Source organism: Nomascus leucogenys, chromosome 19 (assembly GCF_006542625.1).
Source record: "Nomascus leucogenys isolate Asia chromosome 19, Asia_NLE_v1, whole genome shotgun sequence".
Classification (NCBI taxonomy): domain Eukaryota; kingdom Metazoa; phylum Chordata; class Mammalia; order Primates; family Hylobatidae; genus Nomascus; species Nomascus leucogenys.
Window position 1 is genome coordinate 72,881,411 of NC_044399.1, and position 13,247 is coordinate 72,894,657.

The 13,247-nt window shown below is 56.8% G+C and overlaps 3 protein-coding genes across 7 annotated transcripts; 2 read left to right on the plus strand and 1 right to left on the minus strand.

Annotated features, from left to right (window-relative positions):
* Nucleotides 1-1,232: 1,232 nt before the first annotated feature.
* Nucleotides 1,233-4,662, plus strand: PFN1 (profilin 1). Its single transcript, XM_030799712.1, has 3 exons — nt 1,233-2,057; nt 3,497-3,689; nt 4,313-4,662. Exons 1-3 carry the CDS (start codon nt 1,926-1,928, stop codon nt 4,408-4,410), a joined length of 423 nt encoding a protein of 140 aa, XP_030655572.1. The 5' UTR covers nt 1,233-1,925; the 3' UTR covers nt 4,411-4,662.
* A 426-nt stretch (nt 4,663-5,088) lies between these two features.
* RNF167 (ring finger protein 167) lies at nt 5,089-10,210 on the minus strand. 5 transcript variants are annotated; one of them, XM_030799715.1, is made up of 11 exons: nt 9,941-10,077; nt 9,576-9,814; nt 9,309-9,379; nt 9,145-9,225; nt 7,817-7,942; nt 7,620-7,707; nt 7,346-7,436; nt 7,015-7,120; nt 6,787-6,880; nt 5,678-5,758; nt 5,089-5,601 (listed from the first exon to the last, which is right to left on the minus strand). In XM_030799715.1, the coding sequence occupies exons 4-11, from the start codon at nt 9,202-9,204 to the stop codon at nt 5,297-5,299; spliced, it is 951 nt and encodes a 316-aa protein (XP_030655575.1). In that variant the 5' UTR covers nt 9,205-9,225; nt 9,309-9,379; nt 9,576-9,814; nt 9,941-10,077; the 3' UTR covers nt 5,089-5,296. The 5 variants fall into 5 exon arrangements, with proteins under 5 accessions (XP_030655575.1, XP_030655573.1, XP_003277933.2 ...); XM_030799713.1 differs by having other exon boundaries at nt 9,309-9,814; nt 10,072-10,210; XM_003277885.3 differs by having other exon boundaries at nt 9,309-9,814; nt 9,941-10,172.
* Nucleotides 10,211-10,227: 17 nt separating this feature from the next.
* On the plus strand, nt 10,228-13,006 carry SLC25A11 (solute carrier family 25 member 11). The gene is made up of 8 exons (XM_003277877.4): nt 10,228-10,486; nt 11,090-11,242; nt 11,327-11,533; nt 11,713-11,803; nt 11,886-11,976; nt 12,062-12,161; nt 12,241-12,292; nt 12,419-13,006. Exons 1-8 carry the CDS (start codon nt 10,392-10,394, stop codon nt 12,572-12,574), a joined length of 945 nt encoding a protein of 314 aa, XP_003277925.1. The 5' UTR covers nt 10,228-10,391; the 3' UTR covers nt 12,575-13,006.
* The last annotated feature ends 241 nt before the right edge of the window (nt 13,007-13,247 follow it).

Consider the following 13,247-nt stretch of genomic DNA (forward strand, 5'->3'; position numbering starts at 1 on the left):
CTTCTGCACGCCTGGGGCTCCTCCGGCGCCCCGCTTGTAGCACTGCGGGGAGTTGGATCTCTGCTCCCGGTAGAGATCTCCACTTTGCCGGCTCTGGGGCCAGTGCGGGGTCTGCCCCGAGCTCCTTTGCAACCATACCAGCCGACAGGCGGGGGTCACAGGGCGCCTCGGCCCGACTCGGAAGCCCTTCCCGCCGGCGCCGGGGCAGCGCTGCGCCCGGTGACTCACCCCCGCCGCCCTCTCCCCACCCCTGCTCCCCGCCCCCCCGGCCCGCGCGGCCTCCCAGCCCCCACCCCAGGCCACCTGCCCCGCCACCCGTCCCGTCTCCCCTCTCGCCCCGCCCCCTCATCTCAGGCCGCTCCTCCTGGGATTTTTCCACCCCGGGGTAGGGGTGCGGCGGGACAGGGGTCAGGAGATGGCGGGCGGGGAGCGCCGCCACGTGCCCGGGTGCGGCCCCGCCCGAATCCGCCAGTGACTCAGCCGCGCGGCTGTCGAGGAACACGGGCTCGAGGGGCGTCGGGGACTGTGGGGTTCGGCGTGGACGCCAGGGATGCGCGCCGCGCTCGGGAGGAGAGAAAAAACCAAGCCCCTTTACGCCCGGGCCGCGCTCAGTGACCCCGCGCCCCTAGCCCAGGCTCCGGAAGCGGCCCAGCCCTCGGCGGCGGGTCGGAGGAGGCCGCTTTACCGCGGCCGTCGCACGGCCGCCCCGCCCTCCCCAAGTGGCGGTGAGCGCACATCTGACTGCGAAGAAACCCAAAGGGCCCGAAGTGGGACTTTCCCCTTCTTGAAAAAGTTGCCACTGTTGCAACTTGAGTATTCTTCCGCCTCGAAAAATAGCCCCGCCTGTTAAGCCCTGCGGGTGTCCGCGCTCAGTGACCTCTGCAGACACAGGCCAAGGGGCACGGCCGGTGATCCAGACATTGCCTGCCCGGGGCGGGCGGGGCTGGGATGTGGGGTGAGGCCCTGGGCTAGAGCCGATCCAGAGAGGGGACAATCCTCTAGACTGAGAATGGGCCCTGGTGAACCCAACCCGCAGGACCCGGGAAGACGCTGGGGACAGAAGTGGCCCCGGTGGGTGCCTTCAGCTATGAGAGCGACTAGAGGATTTGGCCAAACTCCTCTTTGCTTTATTTCTTGAATAAGTAAAATCAAGGGTGGTGAGGCGGCAGCGCGCACGGCTTCGCCCCCGCCCCTTCCGCCAGGCGGGAGACACGTCCCCAGCCGGCCTTCCTTTCCCGGAGGGTCCACAAGGGTCGGGCCGGGCGCGCTCCCGTGCAGCCGGCTCCGGCCCCGACCGCCCCATGCACTCCCGGCCCCGACGCAGGCGCAGGCGCGGGCACACGCGCCGCCGCCCGCCGGTCCTTCCCTTCAGCGGAGGTGGGGGAAGGAGGAGTCATCCCGTTTAACCCTGGGCTCCCCGAACTCTCCTTAATTTGCTAAATTTGCAGCTTGCTAATTCCTCCTCCTTTCTCTTTCCTTCCTTCTTCTGGCTCACTCCCTGCCCCGATACCAAAGTCTGGTTTATATTCAGTGCAAATTGGAGCAAACCCTACCCTTCACCTCTGTCCCGCCACCCCCCAGCCTTCTGCATTGCTTTCCATCGAACTCTGCAAATTTTGCAATAGGGGGAGGGATTTTTAAAATTGCATTTGCAAAGTTCGGTGTCTGGGCTGGCGAGTGGGGGAGGGAGGGAATGGGGAGTAGGCCCCGCCCCTACCGTCCTTTGCAAATAAAAATCTAGCGGGGCGGGGGGGGGAGGAGCAGGAAGTGGCGGTGCGAGGGCTGCTGCACAGCGAGCAGAGCCGCGGTCCGGACGGCAGCGCGTGCCCCGAGCTCTCCGCCTCCTCCCGCCCGCCAGCCGAGGCAGCTCGAGCCCAGTCCGCGGCCCCAGCAGCAGCGCCAAGAGCAGCCCCCGTAGCAGCGCCATGGCCGGGTGGAACGCCTACATCGACAACCTCATGGCGGACGGGACCTGTCAGGACGCGGCCATCGTGGGCTACAAGGACTCGCCCTCCGTCTGGGCCGCCGTCCCCGGGAAAACCTTCGTCAACATCACGGTACTGCGAGGCCTGCGCGGTCCAGGGCACTGCTCGGGCTTGGACCCTGAGGGAGGGACTTGGGTGGGGGCGGGCGCGGTCTAGGGCGCGCAGCGAGAGGCCCTGACTGGGTGCTTCCCCTGGAAGCGGCGCGAATGGCGGCTGCACGTGAGTGGGTCCCTCGGTTGCCCGTAAGTCCTATGCCCCAGGCGGCGGCGCCCATCCCGCTCGCTACCCCGCTTTCCGCGACGGGGCGTTACATCCGGGGCACAGGGCGGGGAGGGGCGCGGCGCCCGGTGCGGCGGCCCACTTCCGCCTCTCCCAGGGCGGGGCGGGGACGCGCTTCAATTTTTACTGGCGATTGGGATTGAGAGGGGACCCGGGGACCCTTGGACCCCCAGCTCCCCGTCCGGCTGCCAGCTCGCGTCCCTCTACCATTGTTTCCCCTGGTGCGGGAGGGAGCCCCAGGCGCGTGGTCTTGGTCCCTTGCCCACCCTCTGTGGGCTCTCGGCCCCTCCTAACTCCGTTAGAGAGGGCGAGGCCGCCACACGCCCCTCCAGTTCAGCACGTTGGACTCAACATTCCTGCGAGGCCAATCCCGGAAGTCCCCTCGCCCTCCCTTCCCGCCATCTGGCGGGGCCTGGAGCAGGGGAACTTTGTGAGAAGTTCTGAGACAGCATAAGCGAAAGTATATGGGTTTACTGCCGCTGCTCCCACCACCATCTCCCTGTCCACACTGCCCGGAAGTGGGGAGGGGGAGCGGAAGTTCGAAAGGGGGGGAAGGGGGTTTCCGGGCGGGAGGGGACCGGATGTGGGGGCTTGGGGTGAAAGGGGGAGGGGGGAAAGGTTCCCGGGGTACCTAGACCCGAGAGCTGGCCTGCCGGGTCTAGGCCCTGTCCACCTTCAAAAGTTTTCCAACTTTCCCGGAAAGCCCCCAGGGGTCTGCTTCCTCATCTCAGGGCAGAGATACCTGGAGCTAAACTCTAGGTTACTTGGAGACCCAGGCGTCCGGGCCCTAACAGCTCCTACAGAACCTTTGACCAAATAAGGGCAAAGTTGCTTCTCTTGCCTCGCCCGCCCCCCTCCCTTCCCCTCTCCGCTTCTGCTTTTCCTGAAGGAGAGTTCTGAGCATCCAAAGGCTCCTCACTTACCTCACTGACTCCCTTTATTTCCTGGGTTTACTTTCCCCATTAACACTGAGATCTAAACCTCTAGAGGAGTATGTCATCCCTTCCTCCCTGGTCCCATATTCTAGGTTTGAGAATCATGATATTTTTCTGCACTAACGTCCCACAGTCCTTAGTTTCTCACAGTTCATTGATGTGTACTGAGTATATAATTTATACTTAGCCCCCACGGCGGGGTGGTTCTCAGAAGTGGAAGACAGGTGGGTCTTTGGAGAACAAAGTGGGAATCTTGGTGCACTGACTAACTTGATGGGCGCTTGGTTCCTCTTCCAGCCAGCTGAGGTGGGTGTCCTGGTTGGCAAAGACCGGTCAAGTTTTTACGTGAATGGGCTGACACTTGGGGGCCAGAAATGTTCGGTGATCCGGGACTCACTGCTGCAGGATGGGGAATTTAGCATGGATCTTCGTACCAAGAGCACCGGTGGGGCCCCCACCTTCAATGTCACTGTCACCAAGACTGACAAGAGTGAGTTCCTGAGTCTTACCCTTCCTTTAGCTCCAAGATCTCTAATGTACCGCCTTCTGGTAATCTTGAGGGTGCTTTTTTGTGTGATTCCCCGATATGAAGGGAGTCAGACCAGTATTGTGCTCCTTGTCTGCTGGATGCTGGAACACGGGATAGTCCCTCCATTTTTGTCTCAGTTTCTCATCTTGTAATTCGAAGTTGTTGAACTGCATTACCTCTTAAATTACTTGCTGCCTTGAGCTTGGATTAGAAACAGTTTTCTAGGAGTATAGGTAGATTATTGGGGTCCTGAATCATTTAGTTCATCGTTTGAGCTCTTTTGTTGGAACCTGGAGGTGGCATGCACATCCACAGCCTTTTCTAGCCTGAACACGAGTCAACAGTCTATGAGCCTTTGACCCCTAAGTTTTTAGTCTGTTCCTCTCCAGCGTTTAAGCTTGATTTTCCTCTTTTGAAAAGCCTTATTGTTTCAGGGTGACTGACAGCCTGCCTGTGTGTGTGGTGGGTGGGGGGGGAGATGAGGTTGGGTTACAGCCCCCAGGGCTGGACAGCTGCTGAACAGCTGGCAGGGGGTGGAATTGTGACACCTGCGTCCTAGCCTCCTTTCTCTCCTCCTCCTCCAGCGCTAGTCCTGCTGATGGGCAAAGAAGGTGTCCATGGTGGTTTGATCAACAAGAAATGTTATGAAATGGCCTCCCACCTTCGGCGTTCCCAGTACTGACCTCGTCTGTCCGTTCCCCTTCACCGCTCCCCACAGCTTTGCACCCCTTTCCTCCCCATACACACATACACCATTTTATTTTTTGGGCCATTACCCTGTATCCCTTATTGCTGCCAAAACCACATGGGCTGGGGGCCAGGGCTGGATGGACAGACACCTCCCCCTACCCATACCCCTCCTGTGTGTGGTTGGAAAACTTTTGTTTTTTGGGGTTTTTTTTTTTTTTCTGAATAAAAAAGATTCTACTAACAAGGTGCTGTGTGATTTGAGCTTGGGTGTCAGAATGGGGACAGGCACTGTGACTTGCCTCCTTTATCGTGGCTTGGGAGCAGGAAAGTTGAGGCACTACAAGGTGCAGGAATTTGAGCTTCTGGCCAGGTGTCCCTGCCCCTCCACAGTGGCATTTCCAGGCCTAAGTCCTCAGTGTGCTGGTCAAATTGGTGGATAATGGAATAGAGCCATCTGGACCAGAGAATGGGTGCAGGCCTGCAGGCAAGGCAGGGCTAGTTGAGTCATCCTTGTGGGTGGGGCTCCCCCTCTGAGTCATAGCAAATGCCTGCTGGGGCTGTCCCCTTAACTATAGGTTAGTGTCTCTCAGCATTCCCTTGCTCCTATGGCTAAAGGGGTGATTCCACCAAAGGGTTAAGTTCACCTGTGTGAAAATGATCTTACCCTTCCTTAGTCCACAAAAAAACAATTTTATTAGCCCAAGAGGTGAAGACCCAGTCCCTTTGCTTGCCCCAGCCCTACCCCAAAGCCCCTCAAAAGGATAGGTGTGGGTAAAAGAGAAGCTTGGGATGGAATGTCCCCTATCCCTCAACTTAGAAGACTGGAGGGAAGACGACAGTCTGTGCAAATAGGTCACCAGAAGTGTATGTGTAGGGAGTTAGACCAGGATAACAGGGGAAGAGGGAGGAGAGGGTGGGGGATCTGTTGAAGGCCCAGGAAAAACAAGGGGAGCTGGGGCTAAGGAACCAAAGGAGGTGGGAAGAGTGGGGCTAGAACCCAAAAGTGGGGTCCTTTCTGAGGCAGGGTGGTCCCTTGGCTCCCCTTCTTCGTCACCCTCCTCTTGCCCCTGAGTTTCTTCCTCTTGCTCTTCGTCCCCAGGACCCCGATGAACGGGCTGCTTGCAAATGGGGCAGGTCTTCCGGGTCTGAGTGAGCCAGGGGTCCACGCAGCGGCTGTGGTAGGCTGCAGAGAGGAACAAGGTGAAGCACCTGGTGGCTGCTGGTGGCAGAGGGGCATGGGCGGGCAGTGAGGGCCTCACCATGAGCACAGGGGAGTACCCGCAGCTTGTCCCCATCCTCATATTCATCCAGGCAGATGGCACAGACATCATACTGGTCTCCTAGGACAGAAAGAAAATAATCTAGTCCTTCACTGAGCCACCACGACCCAGGGCTAAGGCTTTTAAAGCTTTGCAAAAATTCTCCCTCACCTACAAAGCCAGTGGAAGAGCTAAGACAGGTAGGCAGGATAAGGTCAGGGCAGAACATGGAAGAATTTAGGGCTAGAAGGGACAAGCAAAGGTAAGAAGGGAAGTGGGTTTTTGGGGAGGTGTGAGGGTGGAGATAGGGAGTGGAAGGAACGGAAATGGGCAGGGCTTCTGCCACAGCCTTATACGGGCATTGGAGGCCCCAGGGCCTAAAGCCCCAGCCCCTCAGTACCAGTTTCTTCCTTCTCTAACTGAATCTTCCCCATTCCTCCCATTTTTCTGCTCTCCCCACATCCCCTATAAGCGAAGTCTGTCCCTCTATTGTTTCCCACAATTATTTCACTTAATCATCTTTGCTTTCCATCTCCTCTCCCGTCTTCGTTGTATTTATGGGTAAAAACAGAAGACAGCATCTCAAGCTGAAATCTTCTTACTGCCATCTTTATTTTTTTTATTTTTTTTTTTGAGAAAGGGATTCCCTCTGTCACCCAGGCTGGAGCACAGTGATGCAATCTCAGCCCCCCACAATCTCCGCCTTCCTGGTTCAAGTGATTCTCCTGTCTCAGTCTCCCAAGTAGCTGGGACTACAAGTGCACACCACCACGCCCAGCTAATTTTTGTTATTTTTTATAGAGATGGGGTCTCACCAAGTTGCCCAGGCTGGCCTGGAACTCCCCGGGTCAAGGGATCCACTTGCCTCAGCCTCCTAAAGTGCTGGGATTTTTTTGTTTCATCATGTCGCCCAGGCTGGTCTCAAACTCCTGGGCTCAAGCGACCTGCCCACCTCAGCCTCCCAAAGTACTGGGATTACAAGCACTTGGGATTACGTGAGCCACTTTGCCCGGCCACTGCTATCTTTGTATACCCTATCTTCTGGGCTCAAAGTCCTTCAGAACCAGGTAAACTGTGGGAAAAGCCCTCTTCTCCCCTAACCCCCTCACCCTTCTGATAGTCATGTGTAGGAATCTGTTTCAGTTGCTCTTTGGTAAGTCGATTCCGCTGGAGCCGTTTCCGGTGCTGGATACAACGAACTATCTGAGGGAAGCGGGGGTGGATGGACAAGGCTTAGGAACAAAACTAGACAATCTAGGACAAGCCACTCCCAACTCCAGATCCAGTCTGGCCTCACAGGCCTCAGTGCTTCCCATCATGTTCCCTCAGCTACTCACCATTACTGCTCCCATGGCCAAAACCAGCAGTCCCACAATCCCTGTGAAAGGGATGAGGTAATAGCCCAAGGGGAAGGTATTGTCTGGAACCAGAAGCACCCGAGCCCTGGGGAAAGGATGACCAGTCTCAGCAGGGCGAGAGAAAAAAAGAGGGACAAAGTAACTGGCTCTGGACAAAGCCCATAGGTGGGGACGGGAATGGGAAGAAAGTCAAAGAGGCAGGGAAGGAAGGACAGGAGGCTGAATGGTTCGGGTAAGGAGGAGGCCTGGGCTCCAGGTTGGCATGGAACTGCTTGCTGAAGGAAGAATGGGAAGGAGGCACATGTCCTACCCCTTCTCGTAGACAAAGAGGGCACGCAGGTACTCGGAGCTTCTCTCCCCAATAAATACAGATGGGATCCAGATCTGCTGCTGGATTTCCTCTGCAGGGATCAAGGTGTTACTCTGGGGACTCACAACCTACTCAAATCCTTTGGGAACTCTGGCATCTTGTACTTTGGCCCCACCCCACCTAAAGGATTGGCTTCTTTTCCTGAGGGCTTCAGCCTTCCCACCATCTCTGGGTCCTACTGAAAGCCCAGCTGTATAGATTCTCCCAGCCTTACCACTATTCCACACCATGTTCAGAAGTTCATTGGAATTCACATTGTGGACTACGGCAGCACCATATCCAGCCTTCTGGGCATTTAGGACCTAGGGAGACAAGGCAGAGGACAAGGAGCCATCATGGGCCTTACCTGTCTTCATTCCTCGTGCCTTTTTTTACCCTCAGCTGCCCAGCTCCCTCTCCACATTCAGCAACCTTGAGGTCAAAGTTGCAGTCGAATCTTCGAAGCAGCGCAATAAAGACTGACCCATTGACCGGGGCTGGGGGTGGTGGGGCAATGGGGCTGCAGGCATTGTCTGGGTGAGCCTCCACAAGGAACCCCTGAAGGATGAAAGCAAACAACAGTGAGATTTCTCCTCCCTAGGTTCTGCTCTCTACAGGGGCCGCCAAACACACCAGCCCACATGCTGCACATCCTCTGTCCTCACTTCCTCCTCCCTCCTGGGGTCTGAGCATCCCACCATCACAACCTTCTCTTAGCCTCTTGAAAAGGCAATGACATAAAACATCCCTTCACCAAACTCTCCCATCATCCCTCTCACTGTCCCAGATGGGCTAATCTGTACCCTATACTGCAAGCTAATGCAATTATTTTTGTCTTCTAATATTCCGATTGTAATTCAATTCTCAAACCACCCATGTCACTTTCTCTCAAGTTCTGTTTCACAGTCCCCTCTCCAGCACATACTCATACAGACACACTCCCCTCCCTTCGATTTTCTTTTTCTTTTTCTTTTTTTTTTGAGATGGAGTCTCGTTCTGTCACCCAGGCTGGAGTGCAGTGGCGCCATCTCGGCTCACTGCAACCTCTACCTTACGGGTTCAAGTGATTCTCCTGCCTCAGCCTCCCAAGTAGTTGGGACTACAGGCATGCACCATCATGCCCAGCTAATTTTTGTAATTTTAGTAGAGATAGGGTTTCTCCACGTTGGCCGGGCTGGTCTTGAACTGGGATTACAGATGTGAGCCACCGCGCCCAGCCTCTTCAGTTTTCTAATTACCCATCTCACAAACAACTCGACTGCTACTAAGGCCCAACTGAGTTCTTGCTATGTGGCAGTCTTTGGGATGAAGTACTACAAAAATTGCGTATCTAATTTGATCTTCACAATAACCCTAGGAAAACTTCTAATATCCCATTTTACAGTAAAACGAACTAAGGCTCAAAGAGAAATTAACTTGCCCAAGGTCATACAAGCAATAACTAGCACCTGAGACCTTCCTGATAAGGACCGTTGATCCTGCCTTCTGTCTTTGTCCACTTTCAGTCTTCCTGATAACCTCGGAGTTCCAGGGGTGGACACTTTGTCTTCTCCCTCTAGATTCTGGATTTTACACTAGACGTGCTCAGTTCCTAACTTCATTTTCCTACCTCCAGTTTCACCCAGGACAAACCTCCCCAACCCCAGCCTAGGATGGAGGATCTTGCGAAATACTAAAAAAAGAAAAAAGACAGAAAAGGAAGGAAGGAACGAAAGAAGGAAGGGAGGGAAGGAGGGAAAAAAGAAAAGAAAGAAAATCACCTGGAGGCCCTCCTGGCTCAAGGTAGCCCCAAACAGAGCTGGAAGGTCTGCAAAGTCCATGCTGGCATTGTGGTCCGAGGTCTGCGGACAAAAAAGGCCATGTTCCCCTTCAGCCTGCAACCCTTCCCTTCAGCGCCCTTTCCCCATCCGTCCCTCAGACTCACCGCTCGAATGAGCCCCCGGGTCGGGGCCGCTCCCCACAGCACAGCGGCCACAACCACAGGAAGCGGGAAGGCTGCAAGGTGCATGACAGCGGGAGGAAAGAGGCTGAGGAGGCCGCGCGTCCTGGTAGCAAGGAGCAGAAGCGGAGTTCTGCGCCCTCCCTGCCCCTCCTTTAGGATCCCAGGGGTCCAACCACCCCCAGGTCCCACTTCCCAGCTACATGGGGGCGCCGGGGAAGGAACCCCGACTCAAAGAATGAGATATCCAACCCGTTCAGTGGAGCTGGGTGGGAGGCACTAAATGTATCGTTTTCTGGTACGGGATAAAACGGGGAAAGGGGACGGAGCCTAACACAGGTGACAGAAAAACTTCGGGAAGGGTGGCGGAGCTCAAGGAGGTGGGACTTCCTGCCAGGTGGGCCGTGTTCCCAGCCTCTGGAAAAGGGCTTCCGGTAGAGAAAGTCGGGCCGCTTTCAGCATTGGATGCTTGTGATGAAGGACTTCCGGTCCTAAAAGGCCGGTTAAAAAAAGGTTAGCGATAGAGGGAGTGCCTGTGAAGATGGAAGGGGCACTGGTGGCCCAGAAGATGAGGTAATAAAGGTACCCGGAAACCCGGAGCCTCCTAGTTTACAAACCTCTCCTCCCTCTGGCCGCCGCCGCTCCTTCAAATCTCGCGAGAGTGCTCACCACCTCCCCCGTCCCCTCGCCGCGGAATGCTTGCTCTGTCTATCGCGATAGCTCTCGTACTCTGGCGAGCCGTACTCACTCGATCTCGCGAGATCTTCAAACAAACTCTTCTCTATTTTCCCGCGATTCTAATTCGGTGAAAACAGCGCCTTTCCTCTGGTTTCCAAATCAGTTACGCCCCTTCTCGCACGCTTCCCTCAAGCTCCTCCTTCAGCTCCGCCTTACTCCCGGCCGCCTTTGCGCTGCGCGCCTGCGCCCGCGCCGGCTTCCAGCGGGTGTCGAACCTGAGAGCTGGAGGGGCGTGCGCGCGCCCTCGCCCTGTTGCGCGCGCGGTGTCACCTTGGGCGCGAGCGGGGCCGCGCGCGCACGGGACCCGGAGCCGAGGGCCATTGAGTGGCGATGGCGGCGACGGCGAGTGCCGGGGCCGGCGGGATGGACGGGAAGCCCCGTACCTCCCCTAAGTCCGTCAAGTTCCTGTTTGGGGGCCTGGCCGGGTAAGCTCAGGCCCCAGGGATGGGAAAAGAGGAGGAAGGGACGGGCACAAGGAACCGGGCCCAGTTCATCTCTGGGTCTGTTGCAGTGAACTGTGCCGGCACGGGGTCAGCGCGATCTCCAGCGTATTGCGAGTTCCCCGATGGGCTGCTAGGGCCCCATTGCAGGACCCTTCTGGACTGCATGCGGGGTCGTTGCACAACCCCCGCCGGGCCAACTGAGTTTCCCAGCGCATTGCTAAGCTCGGCCGGGCGGCAGGGGGTTCCAGGCCATTAAATGGCTCCTGCAGGACTATCTGGAGTCCTAAATCTTGGGTGCCCCTTCCTCCCCTCCCTGTGTCGGACTGCGTGCAGCCCCAGGTCACTGCTTGACTGTCATGAAGCTGCTTGGAGCACTTTCATTGCATGGCCCCTACTGGACAACTAGACTTTTCAGACCCGTTGCACTTGGTGTACATATAGACTCTTATACACATGCTCACCAGCATCCTGATTCTTGAATCGCATGGCAGGCCCTGACCTTTGTAACCTCTTGCAGCCAGGCTCCAGTGGGCACTGGTAGATCTGGAAAGCCTGGCCCTTCACTCCACCCCTGTCTTCCCCCAGGATGGGAGCTACAGTTTTTGTCCAGCCCTTGGACCTGGTGAAGAACCGGATGCAGCTGAGCGGGGAAGGGGCCAAGACTCGAGAGTACAAAACCAGCTTCCATGCCCTCACCAGTATCCTGAAGGCGGAAGGCCTGAGGGGCATTTACACCGGGTATTGGGGCCTCAGGATGGAGGGTAGGCTGTGGGTTGGCAGCTCTAGACCTTGGCCTGATATGCTGACCCCTCTGCTCCTCAGGCTGTCGGCTGGCCTGCTGCGTCAGGCCACCTACACCACTACCCGCCTTGGCATCTATACCGTGCTGTTTGAGCGCCTGACTGGGGCTGATGGTACTCCCCCTGGCTTTCTGCTGAAGGCTGTGATTGGCATGACCGCAGGTGCCACTGGTGCCTTTGTGGGAACACCAGCCGAAGTGGCTCTTATCCGCATGACTGCCGATGGCCGGTGAGTTCCAAGTCCGAACCTAACCCCAGCCCCATTCCCTGGAATCTAGAATGAAAGGACCAGTTTTTTATCCCAGATCTAGAGCAGATGAGTGTTTACCCGTTCTGGCCTTCCTTTCTTTGCACCTGTGGGGCCCTGTGGGCTCTCCTGATCTTGACCTCTTTCTGCCTTCCCACCAGGCTTCCAGCTGACCAGCGCCGTGGCTACAAAAATGTGTTTAACGCCCTGATTCGAATCACCCGGGAGGAGGGAGTCCTCACACTGTGGCGGGTGAGTGGAGGGGCTGGAGACTTGGGGGCTGTGAGATCCGGTTTTAGGGGTTTCTGACTCTTCCCTGCTCCCCTCCCTCCAGGGCTGCATCCCTACCATGGCTCGGGCCGTCGTCGTCAATGCTGCCCAGCTCGCCTCCTACTCTCAATCCAAGCAGTTCTTACTGGACTCAGGTGAGATCCAGAGCTGGGCCCTTAGCTCCCAGCCTGGCCTGAGCCACCTGTGAGCTGACTGCCACCCCTGCCTCACCTTCCCCAGGCTACTTCTCTGACAACATCTTGTGCCACTTCTGCGCCAGCATGATCAGCGGTCTTGTCACCACTGCTGCCTCCATGCCTGTGGACATTGCCAAGACCCGGTGAGTGTGCAGCCTGGGCCTGGAGGTGGGTGGGAGGGTGTCCTTTCGGTCTCTCATGCCCCTGCCTCCTCTCCTTCAGAATCCAGAACATGCGGATGATTGATGGGAAGCCGGAATACAAGAACGGGCTGGTGAGGAAGCCATTCTGGGGGCCTGGGACGGGGTGTCGGATCCCCTGGAAAAGGGGTGAAGGCAGCTGGGTAAGGGGGACGGGGCCCTAGAGTCCTGGCCCCAGCGCCCTGCCTGTCTGTGTCTAGGATGTGCTGTTCAAAGTTGTCCGCTACGAGGGCTTCTTCAGCCTGTGGAAGGGCTTCACACCATACTATGCCCGCCTGGGCCCCCACACCGTCCTCACCTTCATCTTCTTGGAGCAGATGAACAAGGCCTACAAGCGTCTCTTCCTCAGTGGCTGAAGCGGCCGGGGGCTCCCACTTGCCTGCTGCGCCTACAGCCACTGCGCCCTGGGGGCCTGGGCTCTGCTGCCCTGGACCCCTCTATTTATTTCCCTTCCACAGTGTGGTTTCTTCTTCTGCGGTAAAGGACTTTGTCTGTTCTACCCCCTGCTCCAGCTTGCCCTGCTCGTCCTGATCCTGTGATTTCTCTGTCCTTGGCTATTCTTGCAGGGAGCTGGAAAACTTCCTGAGGATTTCTGGCCTCCCCCTGGGTTTTAGTTTCAGGGCACACAGGACAGCAGAAGATCCCCCTTCTCAGTGGGGAAACCAAGGCAGAGCTGAGGGGACAGGGAGGAGCAGAAGCCATCAAGATGGTCAAAGGGCCTGCAGAGGGAGATGTGGCCCTTCCTCCCCCTCATTGAGGACTTAATAAATTGGATTGATGACACCAGCCCCAAATCTGGAGAGTCTGGGGGGTGGCTAGGAGAGGGGAGGAGACTGGACAAAGAAGCTGGCGACCCTGGAGAATAGGAACTGGAGTTTTTAAGAAAAATTGTTAAAGAAAAAGCAGCCGCTGGTTTTTTGCAAATGCTGTATAAATCTGTCATGCCACAGCAGCTGACAGGGCCAGAAAAACTCAAATCCCAGGCCTGGTGTGTTTCCTCCAGCCACTTGCCCAAGACTGCCACAGATG

What these genes read in the sequence shown, in the direction of transcription:
- PFN1 (XM_030799712.1), top strand. Translation starts at nt 1,926, where the DNA reads ATGGCCGGGTGGAACGCCTACATCGACAACCTCATGGCGGACGGGACC. An exon ending in AAACCTTCGTCAACATCACG is followed by an intron (nt 2,058 to 3,496) that starts GTACTGCGAGGC and finishes TTCCTCTTCCAG; the next exon opens with CCAGCTGAGGTGGGTGTCCT. An exon ending in TGTCACCAAGACTGACAAGA is followed by an intron (nt 3,690 to 4,312) that starts GTGAGTTCCTGA and finishes CTCCTCCTCCAG; the next exon opens with CGCTAGTCCTGCTGATGGGC.
- RNF167 (XM_030799713.1), bottom strand. Translation starts at nt 9,392, where the DNA reads ATGCACCTTGCAGCCTTCCCGCTTCCTGTGGTTGTGGCCGCTGTGCTG. An exon ending in CTCTTTGTCTACGAGAAGGG is followed by an intron (nt 7,121 to 7,345) that starts GTAGGACATGTG and finishes TCCTTTCCCCAG; the next exon opens with GGCTCGGGTGCTTCTGGTTC. An exon ending in GGTACTCCCCTGTGCTCATG is followed by an intron (nt 5,602 to 5,677) that starts GTGAGGCCCTCA and finishes TCCTCTCTGCAG; the next exon opens with CCTACCACAGCCGCTGCGTG.
- SLC25A11 (XM_003277877.4), top strand. Translation starts at nt 10,392, where the DNA reads ATGGCGGCGACGGCGAGTGCCGGGGCCGGCGGGATGGACGGGAAGCCC. An exon ending in GAGTCCTCACACTGTGGCGG is followed by an intron (nt 11,804 to 11,885) that starts GTGAGTGGAGGG and finishes CCCTCCCTCCAG; the next exon opens with GGCTGCATCCCTACCATGGC. An exon ending in CGGAATACAAGAACGGGCTG is followed by an intron (nt 12,293 to 12,418) that starts GTGAGGAAGCCA and finishes GTCTGTGTCTAG; the next exon opens with GATGTGCTGTTCAAAGTTGT.